Source organism: Nomascus leucogenys, chromosome 15 (genome assembly GCF_006542625.1).
Source record: "Nomascus leucogenys isolate Asia chromosome 15, Asia_NLE_v1, whole genome shotgun sequence".
NCBI classification, from domain to species: Eukaryota; Metazoa; Chordata; class Mammalia; order Primates; family Hylobatidae; genus Nomascus; species Nomascus leucogenys.
In genome coordinates this window covers 34773501-34789869 of record NC_044395.1, presented here as the reverse complement: position 1 = coordinate 34789869, position 16369 = coordinate 34773501, and the positions used below count along the sequence as shown (strand labels likewise).

General features: G+C 34.0%; 1 protein-coding gene across 2 annotated transcripts in view; it reads left to right on the top strand.

Moving 5' to 3' along the window:
- Positions 1-16369, top strand: part of CNTN5 (contactin 5) — a 1343728-nt gene that overhangs the window by 1030559 nt on the left and 296800 nt on the right. For both annotated transcript variants that reach the window (XM_003253028.3, XM_003253029.3), the window contains one exon: positions 13218-13399. In XM_003253028.3, the coding sequence (XP_003253076.1) occupies positions 13218-13399 (182 nt within the window). The remainder of the gene's footprint in view (positions 1-13217; positions 13400-16369) is intronic.

Below are 16369 nucleotides of genomic sequence, written 5' to 3'. Positions count from 1 at the left end.
ATGGAACAGTTGTTCTCATATATTGGATAACAGGCATTGCAGGAATGTGAACCCTTAGAGAATAAAAAACAGTGAAGTTAACCATTATCCTAGTGTTCTTCCAGGAGTTGTTTTTTTTTTATCAGAAACTGACCCAGAAAGGAGAAATCCAAGATGATCACAAGTTTCATGGAGCTGAAAGGACAGAGAGGGAGATTAATGAAGCTGAGGTGACTGAAATTTATAGGGCAAGTAACAGGAATAGAGGAGTTACACAAAGAACAACTTCCAGATATCTGCGTTGGGATCTCATTGAGTATATGAACAAATACTAAACTATGAATGTACAGGGTGGAAAAACTAGTAGAGAAGGAAAAAACCACAGAAAACCTGAAAACCAGCAAACAAAGAGCCAGATATTGAACTGGGCTGGGAAATCTTCAAACTCCAGTTAACCAAATAAAACCTCTTTGAACACATGGTTCATTCGATAGAGAGTGAAAAGAAGACCAGGCCATAGGAGTAGGGTTAATCTAGCTCTAAAATAAAGACTATTCTGAACTCACCTTAAAAAAGATTACAAAGTTTCACAAGGATTAAACTAAACCGCAAGTAAATTAGCTGTATGCCAGAAAAAAATTTGCCAATGATTAAAGCACAAAAACAAAATTTAGAGACCTGATAATGTGAAGCCTCTAATAAAAATTGGTAGAAATATGAAGAAACTACAACAAAAAGAAAAAATGGACTATAAACAGGAGATAAATCAGTCAATAAAACATTCCCAGAAATATCAGAAATGTTGGAATAAACAAAAAAAGTATTTTATGGCAGCTCTTAATATGTTTAGTCATTGTGATGGTTAATTTTAGATGTCAACTTGATTGGAGTAAGGGATACCCAGATAGCTTGTAAAACATAATTTTTGGGTTTCTCTGTGACAGTGTTTCTAGAAGAGATTGTCACTTGAATCAGTAGATACAGTAAGGAAGATTTACCCTCATCAGCGTGAGAGGACATTATCTAATCCATTGAGGACACAGATAGAATTTTTACAAAGAAAAAAAGAGGCCGGATGCAGTGGCTCACGCCTGTAATCCCAGCACTTTGGGAGGCCGAGGCGGGCAGATCACCAGGTCAGGAAATGGAGATCATCCTGGCTAACACGGTGAAACCTCGTCTCTACTAAAATTACAAAAAATTAGCCCAGAGTGGTGGTGGGCGCCTGTAGTCCCAGCTACTGGGGAGGCTGAGGCAGGAGAATGGCGTGAATCCCGGGGGCGGAGCTTGCAGTTTGCCGAGATCGTGCCACTGCACTCCAGCCTGGGTGACACAGTGAGACTGCATCTCTCAAAAAAAATAATAAATAGAGAGAGAGAAGGATGAATTTGCCCTCTTTTCTGGAGCTGGGACATCCATCTTCTCCTACCATCAGACGTTAGAGCTAAAGTTTCTTGGGCCTTTAGACTTGGAGGCTTACATCAGTGGCCCCCAATCTCTCAAACTTTCAACTTCAAATAAAGTTACATCGTCAGACCCCAGGTTCTTCTTTGGACTCAGACTGGATTACATCAAAAGCTTTCCTGGTTCTTCAGTTTGAAGACAGCATGTTGTGGGACTTCTCGACCTCTATAATTGTGTGAGCCAATTCCCATAATAAATACATCTATGTATAAATCTATCTCTTGTTGATTGTTTCCCTGGAGAACTCTAATACAGTCATTTAAAGGAAAATATCGATATAATCAAGAGAGAAATAGAAATTATCTTTATGCAAGTTTTAGAATAAAAAATGAAAAAAAGGACTAGATTGGATTTATAGTACAGAAAAAAAGATCAATGAATTTGAACATAGAGCATTACAAACTGTAAAATATAGTAGATAAAGAGAAATAAAATGGAATTATAGCTATTGCTTTATGGAACAATTAGTTACATAACATATATTAAGATTTAGTCTCAGAAGAGAGGGAAAGACCAAAAAAATTTTGAAGAATATAAAAATATATTATCTATATTGTTGTAAAACGTAACCCTACAGATCTCCAAAGCTCAGTGAAATATAAACAGGGTAAAAACAAAGAAAAACGTGGGAAGATACAGTATAAACTAATTGATGAAAAACAAAAATAAAAAGAGAATCTTAAATAGTTCACTTGGAGTTATGTACCCAGTGAAAATATTCTTCAAAAAATTAAATACATTTATTCTTTTGAAAATAAAGACATTTTTAGCTAAAATAATTTGCTGCAGGAGAAAACAGCACAAGAAATGTTAAGGAAAATTAAGGAAAATTACTTCGGTTGCAGGAAATGTAATACTGTTTTAAAACTCCACACAAAAAGAGCAAGAAATGTTTTTTAAAATATATGTGTACATATAAAGTATATTTGCTATTTTTAATTTCTGAAATTTTCTATTTCTACTTGTTTTGTAAAGAAAAAATATAATAATGTGTTAGAAGGTTTATAAAGTATGTAGAAATAATGTATATGAAAAGAATGGCACAAAGGGTAGGAAGGAGAACCTGTAAGCATAATATTGTCAGATTCATATTGCAAACTTTAAAATAAACACATAGCACAAAAAACAAAAGGCTGTATTAAATAAACTAACGTAAGACTAAAATGAAATACTAAAAACTAATAAAAATAAGACAAGAGGAAAAAAGATATGAAAACTGATGGGATAGACAGAAAATGTATGTTATAATGCTAGACTTAAACCCAACCACAGGTAATTATATTAAATGTAAATTCACAAACTAAACCAAAGAAAAACATTGTCAGACTAGATTGAAAACAAGGCCTTATAATATACTATCTGCAAGAAAGCAACTTTAAAAATGATTTTTTTAATATATGAAGATATATATGTTAAAACCAGAAGGATTGAAAAGGTGTACCATGCAAATACTTATCATAGGAAAGTTGAAGAGAGTATCTTAATATCAAAGTATAATGTAGCACAGGGTGTTGCGTAAGATAAGGATGAACATTTCATAATAATAAAAAGATTAACTTTTCAAGAAGACATTCAAATCCAAAATGTATATGCACCTAGTAACAGAGCTTTAAAATGTATGAAGCAAAAGCTGACAGTACTTAACAGGAAATTGACATTTTACTATAATAGTTGGAGATTTTAACACTCTTCTCTAGTAATTTATCACTTACAAGAACAGCAGGACAGAAAATCAGTAACCTTCTTCTCCAGTAATTTATCAATTATAAGAAGAACAAGAAGACAGAAAATCAGTAAAGTACAGAAGACATGAACACAGCTATTAACCAACTTGACCTAATTGATATTTAAAGAACTCTACCAACCAACAACAGAATACACTTATCTGCACATGGAATATTCACCAAGATAAATTATGTGTTGGGCCATAAAACAAGTCTTACCCCTAAAAAAGACTAAAAACGAAGAGCGTATGCTCTCTAATTGCAACAAAATTAAATTATGTATCAATAACAAAAGAATACTTAAAAATCACCAAATATTTAGAAATTCAAAACACACATCTAAATAACAAAATGATCAAGAGGAAATCACAAAAGAAAGTAGAAAATCTTTTTAACTGAATAATAATGAAAACAACGTGTGTGATAAAGCAATGCTTACAGGTAAATTTTTATCATTTAAAAGGGAAAATTCAAACTGTAATGATCTAGACTTCTATCTTAAACAAATGGAAAATGAAATAAATTTAAGATGAAAGATAGTAGAAGAAAAGAAAGATTAAGTAGTAGAGATCAGTAAAATTAAAAATGGACAGATAATAAGGAAAAAGTAAAACCCAAATCTCATTTTTAGAAAATATTAATAAAACTGATAAACATCAAAAACAAGAGATAAAATTTAACCAATATCAATCATGAAAGAGGAAACATCACTGCATCTCTATCCTAAAACATTTAAAGTACAGGAATTAAATGTTAATGGACAACATTTAATTTTACAACTAGGTCAAATAAACAAGCTCCTTAAATCTTATAACTGGCACAAGTAGAAACAGAAAATATGAATTTTTCCGTATCTATCAATGAAATTAAATGTAATTAAAAACGCTTATACTATAAAAAATTGAGTCCCAGTTAGTTTCATTGATGAATTCTATCAAACATGTAAAGAAGAAATTATATAACATGCCCAACCAACTTGGATTTATCTCAGGAATGTAAAGTTGTTTTAATTATTAAAAATCAATTTATATAATTAGTCACATGAATAGAATAAAAGAAAATAATCTTACATCATCTTAGTAAATACAGAAAATGCATTAACAAAATCAATATACATGATGAAACTGTCAAATATGTAGGATTGGAGGGAAACTTTCTCATCTAGGAGAAACACCTACAAAAAGTCAATATTCAGCATCATAATGGTAAGAGACTAAAATATTTCCCCTTTCCTTTTATCACCACTTCTGTTCCACAGTTAATGGGAGACCTGGACAGTATAGTCAGGCATTAAAAATAATAATTATGGCTTTGAGATGGAAAAGAAAGGAATAAAGCTGCCTCTGATTGGAGGTGGCATAAATGTGTATGTGTATTTTGAGGAATCTACAACAAAAACCCTAAAATTAGTATTTAGGGATAAACTAAACAAAATATGCAGAAGACCTGTACACTGAGAATTTGCATAACATGAGAGAAATGAAAGAATAGCAAAATAAGGACATATACCGTGTTCATGGAATACAAGACTCAACAGTGTTCAGAAGTCAATTCTCTCACAATTGATATATGTATTAAACATTATCCAGTCAAAATCCTAGCCTGCTTCTACTTTTGTAAAATTTAGCAAGCTGCTTCTGAAACTTACATGAAATTCAAAGCATATGAAATAGCCAAAGGTAGAAAAAGAAACAAACTTAGAAGACTTACACTAGTTAATTTAAAGATTTACTCAATATTTATTCAAAAAATAATGATAATCAAGAAAATGAGACATTGGCATAAAGATAGGCTTATAGATTAATGCAACAGAAGAAAGTTCAGAAACTTACCCACCTTTTAAAGTCCATCAAAAAAGTGCCAATTAATTCAATAGGGAAAGGGTAATATTTTTAATAAGTAGTGCTGAAACAAATGGATATCTACGTTAAATAAATTGATCCTTTAACCATATCCTGTACCATAAACAGAAAAGAAACTTAAATTGGATCATAGCCCTAAATGTAAATCTATGTATTCTACATAGATTTCTACATACCTAAATGTAAATCTATGTATTTTCTACGTATTCTACAAATACATAGAAAAATATCTTCGCTTTTTACTTTCTGGAGTCAGAAAATACTTAAGACAGAAAATGAAAAGCCACTAAGAAAACAATGAGATTACAAGAACTTCATCAAAATTAAAACCTACTTGTGTCAAAAGACAATGGTAAAAAAAATAAAAAGGCAAGCTCAGATTGGAAGAAAATATGTGCAATATATATTTGATAAAGAACTTGTATCCAGTATGAACTAATAATTCTTACATTTAATGCTGGGAAGGAAAAAATGCAACATAAAAAATGAACCAAAGATTTGAGTATGCGAATGGCTAATAAAAACATCAAAAGTAGCTCCAAGTTGTTAGTGATCAGGCAATATAAATTGAAACCACACTTTAATATCACTACAGTACTACAAAAATGGCTAAAATTAAATGATTGACAATACCAAGTATTGTCAACTATTGTCAAGTATTGTCAACAACTTAAATGAATCTTATAAATCTTACACAGAGAGACAGATACACTCAAAATACTATGTACTGTATTATTCAATTTACGTAAAAGTATAAAACTGGTGAAAGTGTTCCTAAATTATGGACATCAGATCATTGATTGCCTGGGACATGGGTGAAATAATTGGGAAGAGATATTAGGAAGAACTTGGGGTTTATAAAAAATGTTCTGTATCCTAATTTTCCTGATTGTTCTCATGGTAGAGGCAAGGGTCCCAGAGAGAGAGCAGCACAAAAGAATTAAAGCTACAATATAGTGGCCAAAGCAAATCATAAGGCAAGCCATACTCAAAGCATGGGTTACGAGACTCCATCTTCTAATGGTTAAGATGTGCAAAGTTACACAGCGAAGGATGTGAATACAGGCAGTGATGGAGAATTAAGACCAGTTTTTCAATTAATCTGCTATACTGACCAAGGTCCCATATTTTGCATTCTTTCTGTTTTCATTTATTCTCCCAACAACCTAACCAGTATTTTCCTGAGTTCATCTCTTTCTTCTAATAATTCGATGAATGTAGCTAGTAATAATCACACCTTTTTAACATTCTATCTTGTAACTCCTTTCCTAGGTTTAGAAGCATTTCAGATTACCTTTCTAAGCTCTCAAGGATGATAGTTATACTAAATGTTTTCCACTGCATAGCATGAAACTTTATCTCCTCATTCTCCAGTATGCATTCCTTTCTATCTTCATCCTCACTGTTATGGAAATTCCAAATATTTACTGTCTTGTTATGTCAGTTACCCATTTTCAGTTTTATGTACTAAGTTCTATATTAGATAATGCTAGAAGGTATAAAAAATAAACCCTAGAAAGTCTGGAGCTTAGCAAGGTATACATTTATATCTCATTTGTGTAACATCTGACAATGTTATTAGCATTGGTGAGGTAATAATTTTGTACTTTTCTCTACACAGTCATTTAGAAACTCAGTCCTGCTATTTTCAACTTGTTACTTACAAATGTATTCTGGGTAATGATATCAAACTATCCAACAAAAGAAGAGTAGAAAGTCATAGATTTTTAAAAACAATTCTACTATACTTGATTGCCAGAAATCATCATAGCCATAGCCAAACAAAAAAAAAAAAAGTAAACGTATGTCCAGGAGACCAAAAAAAAAAAAAAAAAAAAAAAAAAAGATTTTGGGAAGAGATGAGGTTTCCAGGCTTTGCTATATACCTCATTTGTTTGTAAAATTATACTCGTCTTTTCTACTATTTTATGATTTTGTCATTAATTTCAGTATTTATTTCTAAAGTCAAAAGCTCATCGATATCTTAACCATCTTCCTCCCCAAAATGAAAGAACTTTAGGACACATTAACTTATGACTTCTTTTTTTTAATTACATGCTCTTTTTGGTCAGTATTTTAGTGCTGTCCCTTTTTATACACGCACATTATTTTTATTGCTGTTGCTATTACTATTATTTGTGTTTTTTCTTACCACTTACTGCATCTTAAACTTTCTTTCTGGAGTCATTATTCTCCTTCTTGAAGTGTATATCCTTTAGTAATAGTTTGTTGGTGAAACACTTGTTCAATATTTGTAGATTTGATATCCTTATCTCCTTTTGCACTCCTAAAGAAAAATTTACAAGATACAAAATTATTAGTTTATAGGTGCTTTTACTCTCTTTTCCGCTATATTGAACATAATTGTTCCAACATCTTTTCCTGCTTCCATTGCTGCTGTTGAAAAGCCAGTAGACATGCGAATCATTGTTATTTTGTAAATTATCTGTCTCCCTCTCTGGCTACTTTTAATATATGTCATTGGTGTTCTGTGGCTTTAGTCATGCTTTGTATATATTGTATTTCCTGTGTTTATGGATTCATGTCCTTCATTTTGGAAAATTGTATGCTGAATACTTTTCAGATATTACATAGTCTTCTCTCTCTGTCTCTCTCTCTCTCTCTTGCCCTCTCTTAACTCTCTCTCTGTCTCTATATCTATCTATTATCTTAGATTGGACTCATACCCTCTAGCTTTACACTACATGTCTACTAACTGATGCCCATATTTATGCATTTTCTGTCTCCCTTCCTCTCAGTGCCTCATTCTGTATATGAAGCTTTAATCTATCTATCACTTTTGGAAATACTCTCTTCAACTATGTCTAATTTGATGTATAACCCAGCCATTGAGTTTTATGTTTATATGATTATATTTTTGCTTTTAAATATCTTTTTTATTTTTAATCTGCATATTTACTTTTATTGTCATATCTTCCTTGATCATTTTTAATCCATGACTATTTTTACTCCAAGTTTTATTGCTGTGAACATTCAATATGAAGTTATGTGCTGTTCTGTATTTTGTGATTCTAGGATAACTGAATAAGAACAATTTAATAAATTGGAGCAACAAAATCAAAAAGTAAAATTCCACTATTAAAACAGATTACCAAATATAGTTTTTAAGTCAAAAATTAAATCTAACCATTTGCCATTTAGAGGAAATTAGATTAAAACAAAGTGACATACCATGAAAAAAAAAGCTAAAAATAATAGGATAAATAGACAAGGAGTGTGAGGTTAATGGAGTGTTTTTTAAAAGGATAACTTAAAGCAAAAATTAGAAAGGGGGTCATTGTATTTGGTAAAGGATAATTAAAACTCTAAAAGTAATAATAACTTTTATGAACATGTATTTTCAGAGAGAAAATTAATCAAAACACAAAATAAAACATATAAGAAGATACTGGTAGTAATGATAGTAGTGGGAAATTAACGCACCTATCTCAGTCTGACAGATCAGTGAAGATGAAAATAAAGAGGACATAGAGTAGTAGTTTTCTGTGGAGTGAGGGGAGGAGTGAGCAAACTCCAGGACCCTTGTTCCTGCTTCAAAGAGAATACTTTGCATCTATTGATATGGGTTATTTTAGTGCACAAGGATTCCATAGGAGGTAAACTGTTCTGAAATTATTAAAAACATGAAAACAGTATCTGAATGACAACTAACAAAAGCTATATAAAAACTAATTTTTAAACTTGTATCATAAATAAAATATACTTTTTTCCCAATAACATGGAACTTGTACCAAAAATTAATTCTGTATGCAAAGATTCTCAGCAGGTTCCAGAAAGTAGAAACTGTATATCACTCTATGTATCAATACGTATCATATGTAGCCATACGTTTGATGTCAGCAGAAAAGATAGTCATATGATTTTATTATTAATCATGAATAATAATTATACTGATCATTCAGCTCAAAAAGTTAAAGTATAATAGGAATAATATATAAAGTATAAATATATAAATTATATATTAAGTATAAATATATAAATATATATAAAGTATAAGAGGAATTAATAAATTTAAAAACAGAAACTCATGGCCGGGCGCGGTGGCTCACGCTTGTAATCCCAGCACTTTGGGAGGCTGAGGCGGGCGGATCACAAGGTCAGGAGATCGAGACCACGGTGAAACCCCGTCTTACTAAAATTACAAAAAAGTTAGCCGGGCGTGGTGGCGGGCGCCTATAGTCCCAGCTACTTGGAGAGGCTGAGGCAGGATAATGGCGTGAACCCGGGAGGCGGAGCTTGCAGTGAGCCGAGATTGCGCCACTGCACTCCAGCCTGGGCGACAGAGCGAGACTCCGTCTCAAAAAAAAAAAAACAAAACAAAAAACAGAAACTCATGAATTAAAACAAAAAAGTAATAAAAACTTAAAACACTTATTTTAGAGACCAATAAAATAGACAAACTTCTGACATAGTCAATCATTTAAAACTTATTATATCTAACATTTATTGGGTGCTTACAATATGCCATGTATTTTACTAAGTAATTTATAAGAATTTATCTCACTTAATCTTCAAAATAGTATTTTGACAATCGTTCATTCATTTATTTCATAAGCATTTATTAACAATATCCCAAACATGAGGCACTGGGGACATACTGCTTAACAAAATTCCACTGCCCTAAAGATACTTGCATTTTGGAGGAATAAACAAATATCTTCATTTTACAGATGAGAAACAAAATTTAGAGAACTTAGGCAAATTTCCCAAGGTTGCATAGCATCTTTGTGCCCAAATCATATTAGAACCCAGGTTTCTCTGAAGGTCCGTGCTCCTAACCAATATGTAATGCTATATCTGTGGGGGGAAAACACAGAAAACATATATTCATACCATATAAATTATAAAGAATATGCAAGGACCATCATTATATTATTGTAAACTAGGGTTTTTTGCATGCTACTTTGTGCCAGGCTGTTTAAATCTTTCAAGATTCACAACTACTCTCTGACATAAGTTGTAATATTTCCACCATACGTTACAATTGAGGAACCTAAAGACATGAAATGTTAAGTAACTTGTAGTTGCAGAGCTACCTCTATACCCAGTCAGTCTGGCTGCAGAACCCAACAATTACAATTATATAACTTGCTGCTAAAACATTGAAATTATAGATAAAATAGTTGGTTTTCTAGTGAAATGTGAATTGCCAAAGTTGGCATAAGCAGAAATTTAAACAGTACAATCAAGGAAAACACAGTCAAAAAACTAACTCCACTGACGATGGCAGACCCAGGTAACTTTGTGAGAATCCTATCAGTATATGAAGGCAAATATAATTTCCCTACAATTTAAGTTGATACAGAATACAGAAAATAGGAATATTCTGGCTTGTTTACCAAGCAGTCACTCATCATTATGCCACTGCCTCTGTCGAAGTTATCCGTAAACAAACCATGAACTCACCAGCGAATAAGCCCACAAACAACCTTAATAAGCTACAGACAATCTCACCTCTGAATATATGCAAAAATTCTAGCATCTATTGAAAGAATAATATGTCATACTGACATAAAGGATATTCCGAAATGCAAGGTTCATCCTTTCTGGACATTGAATACATGCATCTATACCAACAAGCAAAAATTGACAACTCCTTAATCCAGCAACTTCAATTTTATGTTTTATTCCTAAGGAATAAAGCAGAAAGGTATTCGAAGATACGTAAGGATGTTTATCATAATGTCATTTATAATGGAGAACATTGCTATCACTCCTTAGGAAAAAATAATGGGAAAACATCTTACACTTAACAGTTATAATATATGGTAGACTGTTACAAGAGACATAAGTAAGATACACAAAGCATTTTGTTATTTAAAAGAAAAAATTCTAGCTGGCTACGCAAATTAGGACTTTGCTGAAGAGGAGGCATTTAGGACAGGTCTCAGAGGATGAGCAGCATTTTAACAGATATGATTGGAAACACAGAGGGATGTGTTTCTGGGTCAGGAGATCTGGAAAGAAGTAGTGAGAAATCAAACTGAAAAAGTCGACTGGGCCCAAAGCATGAAGTGTATTAAATATAAATAGTACTAAATAAATCAGTGGAACAGAATTGAGAAGGCTGAAGCAGAATCAAACATGTGGGAACAAATTATATGACAAAAGCAACATTTTAAATATTGTGGGAAAAGGAGTTTTACTTATTTAATGATGCTAAAATAATCACTTACATTCCCTATCTCACATCAATAAACAAATGTAGTCCGGTTGGATGAAAGATCCAAACATTTTAAAGTAATACAAAATGCTACCAAATACTTCAGAAAATACAGACAAACTTAGGTTTATAGATAATTTTCTAAACACGAAAAAAATCAGAAGTCAGGAAGGAAACTATAGACATGTTTTCTTCTCCCCAAAAATGATTATAAAATTGTATTACAGGCACCATCATAAGCTAACAATACACTGGGCAAGAATCTATGGCCCTAAAACACAAAGAACTCTAAGAAATTAACACAAATAAGCAAATAAAAAAGCAAGCAAAATAATAAAAAAAATAAGCAAACAATTCACAGAAATGCAAATGCAAATGGCCAATAAAATCATGAAAAGATGTTCAACCTCCTTAGGGTTCAGGAAAATATTAAGCAATAAAATATAATTTTTTGCCCTATAACAAAGCTTCAAGCAGATTGATCAAATGCAATGCTGGCAAAGATATAGGGAAACAGTATCACATATTACCAATAGGTAGGGAAACTGCTCGTATATTATTGAAAAACAATTTGGTAGTACTTATTAAAATGGAAAATGTGCATGTCCTTTGATCCATCAGTCCGGCTTTTGTGAATGACTGCTGCAGAAAATAGAATAGTACGTGAAATATGTGCAAGGTTATTTATAGCAGCATTGATTTTTAATGATTAAAAAAAGAAAAAGGCCGGGCATGGTGGCTCATGCCTGTAATCCCAGCACTTTGGGAGGCCTAGGCGGGCAGATCGCTTGAAGTCAGGAGTTCGAAAACAGCCTTGCCAACATGGTGAAACACCATCTCTACTAAAAATGCAAAAATTAGCCAGGCATGGTGGCAGGGCGCACTTGTAATCCCAGCTACTTGGGAAGCTGAGGCAGGAGAATCGCTTCCGAGAGGCGCAGGTTGCAGTGAGCTGAGATCGTGCCACTGCACTCCAGCCTTGGCAACAGAGCAAGACTCTGTCTCAAAAAATATTAAAAAAAAAAGAAAAAAGGAAAAACCTTGGCTGCGTTCAATGTTTACCTAAAAGGGGGCAGTTGATTAAGCTGGTACATCTATACAATGAAATAATTTGCAACTATTAAGCAGAATAAATCAGGCTAATAGTTATTGAATATGATCATTATATAATAAAATAGCAAATATACAAAATTTATAGTTTAAAAATAACAAAACAGAAATAACTCATTACATATGTGAACATATGTTTCTCAGAGATGAAGTGGGAGATTATGTGTAAATTGTGTTTGCTATTTGGCCAGAAAATAAGATTTGCAGGGTTGGAGGCAGGGCAAGTTTTAATTTACTTAATTCATAACCCTTTTGTTTGTCTCATTGCAATAAGCACGTGTTAGTAATTTTGCCAAGTTACTGTTGTCATTTACAAAAACATAATTTTTTTTTTTTTTTGAGATGGAGTTTGGCTTTTGTTGCACAGGCTGGAGTGCAGTGGTGCAATCTCAGCTCACTAAAACCTCCGCTTTCCAGTTTCAAGCGATTCTCCTGCCTCAGCCTCCTGAGTAGCTGGGATTATAGGTGCCCACCACCATGCCTGGCTAATTTTTGTATTTTTTAGTAGAGATGGGGTTTCACCATGTTGCCCAGGCTGGTCTAGAACTCCTGACTTAAGGTGATCTGCCTGCCTTGGCCTCTCAAAGTGCTGGGATTACAGGTGTAAGCCACTGCACCTGGCTAACAATATTTTTTAAAATAAATCATAATTGGTTACAATTTATATTGTCTTTTAATTGCTTTCCTGAAATATGAAAGAAAAGGAAATTCTTTTTATAATCTACTTCCCAGACAACCCACATGGAAAGTGAAATATATCAACCGGCACATGGTCCTTAATTGTGATTACATTTTATTGCACTCAGCCTATTAAGTGCTTAAATTACCAGATAACAGAATCTATGTTCCTAATAGTGGAGAGTGTATTAACAGCATTTTTGTTCCCTATCATAGCCCCGTTCCAACAATCACATGGATGAAGGTTAATGGTTATATTCCTAGTAAGGCACGTCTGCGGAAATCTCAGGCAGTGCTGGAAATACCGAATGTACAGCTGGATGATGCAGGCATTTATGAGTGCAGAGCTGAAAACTCACGTGGAAAAAATTCCTTTCGTGGACAATTACAAGTATACAGTAAGTGTTTTCAGCAAAGCATGATTGCTCTAGTCCCAAAAGTCAAACTGAAAGTGGAAATTAACTTTAACTAAATATTGTTTGTTAGGTACAGAAAAACCAAGTAATAATTTATAATCATACTTCTTTCGTATGGTAAGGCATCATGTCAAATTACCCTACACATAGAAATGATTTAAATTATAAATGAAAGGGGAATTATCGGTGTCTTTGTACAGCATGCAGAACTTACATCCTTAAAAATGAGCTATTTCCCTGGCACCAGCACTATCCTCTGACAAGTTAAAAATCTTAGAAAACTTATTAACTTTTTCTAGAACTTGGCCACAATCAGAGGTTCCAATCTAGTGTCCATCAACCAGATCCTGCCCAGGTGCCATTTTTTTTTTTGTGGTGGAGTCTTGCTCTTTCACCCAGGCTGGAGTGCAGTGGCGCGATCTCGGCTCACTGCAGGCTCCGCCCCCCGGGGTTCACGCCATTCTCCTGCCTCAGCCTCCCGCGTAGCTGGGACTACAGGCGCCCGCCACCTCGTCCGGCTAATTTTTTTTTGTATTTTTAGTAGAGACGGGGTTTCACCGTGTTAGCCAGGATGGTCTCGATTTCCTGACCTCGTAATCCACCCGCCTCGGCCTCCCAAAGTGCTGGGATTACAGGCATGAGCCACCGCGCCTGGCTCAGGTGCCATTTTTTTGTAAATGATGTTGGAACAAAGTCACGCCCACTTGTTTACATATCACCTATGTCAGTTTTTGCCTGGCAATGGCAGAATTAAATAGAGACAGAGACCAGCGGACTTGCAACGACTGAAATATTTGCTTTCGAGCATTTTTCAGAATAAGTTTGCTGACCTGTGGCCTAAATTAATACATCTGTATGATAAATAGCCCCTACAGCCTGCAAGTGTTTATATTGTCCAAAAATGCCAGTCAACTAGGTTGTGTCTAAGAATTAGGAAAATCTGGTTCAAAAGTTTTTACAATCTCATCTTTACTTCTAAAGTTCAAAGTTGTTTGCACTTTTCATATTTGATTTATAGTATATATAATGGATAAGTTAGGGTATTCTCATTTTCCAGATGAAGACACTAAAAAGAGAAGCAATAGGCTAGAGCATCGAAATAAGCAAGTATAGATGCTTTGAATATATAGTTATCCAAATTTCATATTGGCTGTTTCCTCCAGGAAACCATGACTGTCCCTGTATCCCAAGATCAGTTTTAAAAGCTTAATGCCCTTTACAGGAACTCCTAAAGAGTATTTTGAAATATTAATATCTGAATTCAACCAGTCTTTCTTCATCTTTAACAACTCGTTTAGGAATTTAGCACTCTAACCAAATTGATTATGCATTGCACATTTTATCCATTCATTCATTGATACAGTTAATGTTTGTTGAGTGCCTTGTACTGCTCTACATGCCAGCAATAGAGACTTGAAGTAACTCATGATCCATTTGACTAGAGGAAAAGCAAACTCCACGTTAGAGTGGAGAATTCTGTGTGCAGTGATAAAGGCGTTCCACTGTGGGAATGCAGAATCTACTGCATTCTGCTCAGAGGAGTCAGGAAAAGCTTTAGAGATGATGGGTACCTTAAGGGCTAAACAGGGGAGAGCATCTGGAAGAAAAGGACATAGACATTTAAATGTTTCTAAGATTGAAATATTAGTAGTGGTTTGATTGTTTTTAGGCCATGAATATTTGGATGAAATCCACAAAGTTTATAACTGCGCATAATTCATAAAACAAATCATTAAGACAACTCTCTCTAGCCATAGGGAAAAAAAAGTTTTTTTCTGTACTGCAGTGGAGCAAAGATTAATGTTAAAATACACGGTCATTTTATTCTCACAGCAACAGTTTGAAGTATTACCATCCCTCTGTACACATGAAAATCTGGTACTGAAAGACAAGTGTCCAACCAGAACTTTACTACTGAAAATCACAAATAATGTAAAGCATGCCTGTTACTCTGAAGGCTATCAGAGGAAAGTACCAATTCTCTGTGTTCTGAAGAATGGCCCACACCTAAGTAGAATTAGATTGTATGTTCTAGGGACTGAGGCGCCTACATAGCATGACTCTACTTACTCCTCCCTTAACCCCAGCTACTTAATTCATAGGTAATGACGACTGTTTCCAGAAATGTAAAAAAAAAAAATTGCTTTCACTCCTTATTACTGGTGTACATTCTAGTGAGAAAGTGCTACTTAAACAATCTGGGGTGTCCTTGTCATGTACTGTAGGCCAGCTGGGTAAAGACAAACCTACCCAAAGCATGCATCACTTTGAATAGAAAAAAAAAAAAAATCTAGATTGTTCCTTAGAGAAACTGGGCTGGCTAGCTACTTGGCATATATTTGTGACAGGTGGGGAATATATCTTGAAAGCATGTGAACTCTTTATTTAGCCCACGTTTAGGTTGGCTTTCTACCAGGCTCCATCAGGAGGCCATACACCTTGCTTTGCCCTAGAAAATCCCACTTTACATCTGCTGCCCTAGGACAATTATGAAGTGTCCTATTTCACTTCTAAAAGCATCTTGGTAACTAGGTACAGTGGCTCAGACCTGAAATTCCAGCACTTTGGGAGGCCGTGGCAGCTGAACCTGTCTCTAAAAAGAAAAAAAAAAAATACAAAAAATTATCTGAGCTTGGCGTTGTACTCCTGTGGTCCCAAATACTCAGAAGGCTGAGGTGGGAGAATCACCTGAACCCAGAAAGTCAATGCTGCAGTGAGCCATTATGGTGCCTCTGTATTCCAGCCTGGGTTAGACCCTGTCTTAAAAAATATTACAAATACAAAAAAAAAAGTATGTCGGTTATCATGTATTCATCCAGCTTTTGTACTTTTAAAACTGTCATGTTAGACATGAGGGCTTTCCTCCCCACCAAACTGTGTAAAGTGTAGATAGGATTCAGTCATTTCCACCTGACTGGCAGTAGATATGGATAGCATGATGAATGGATGTTT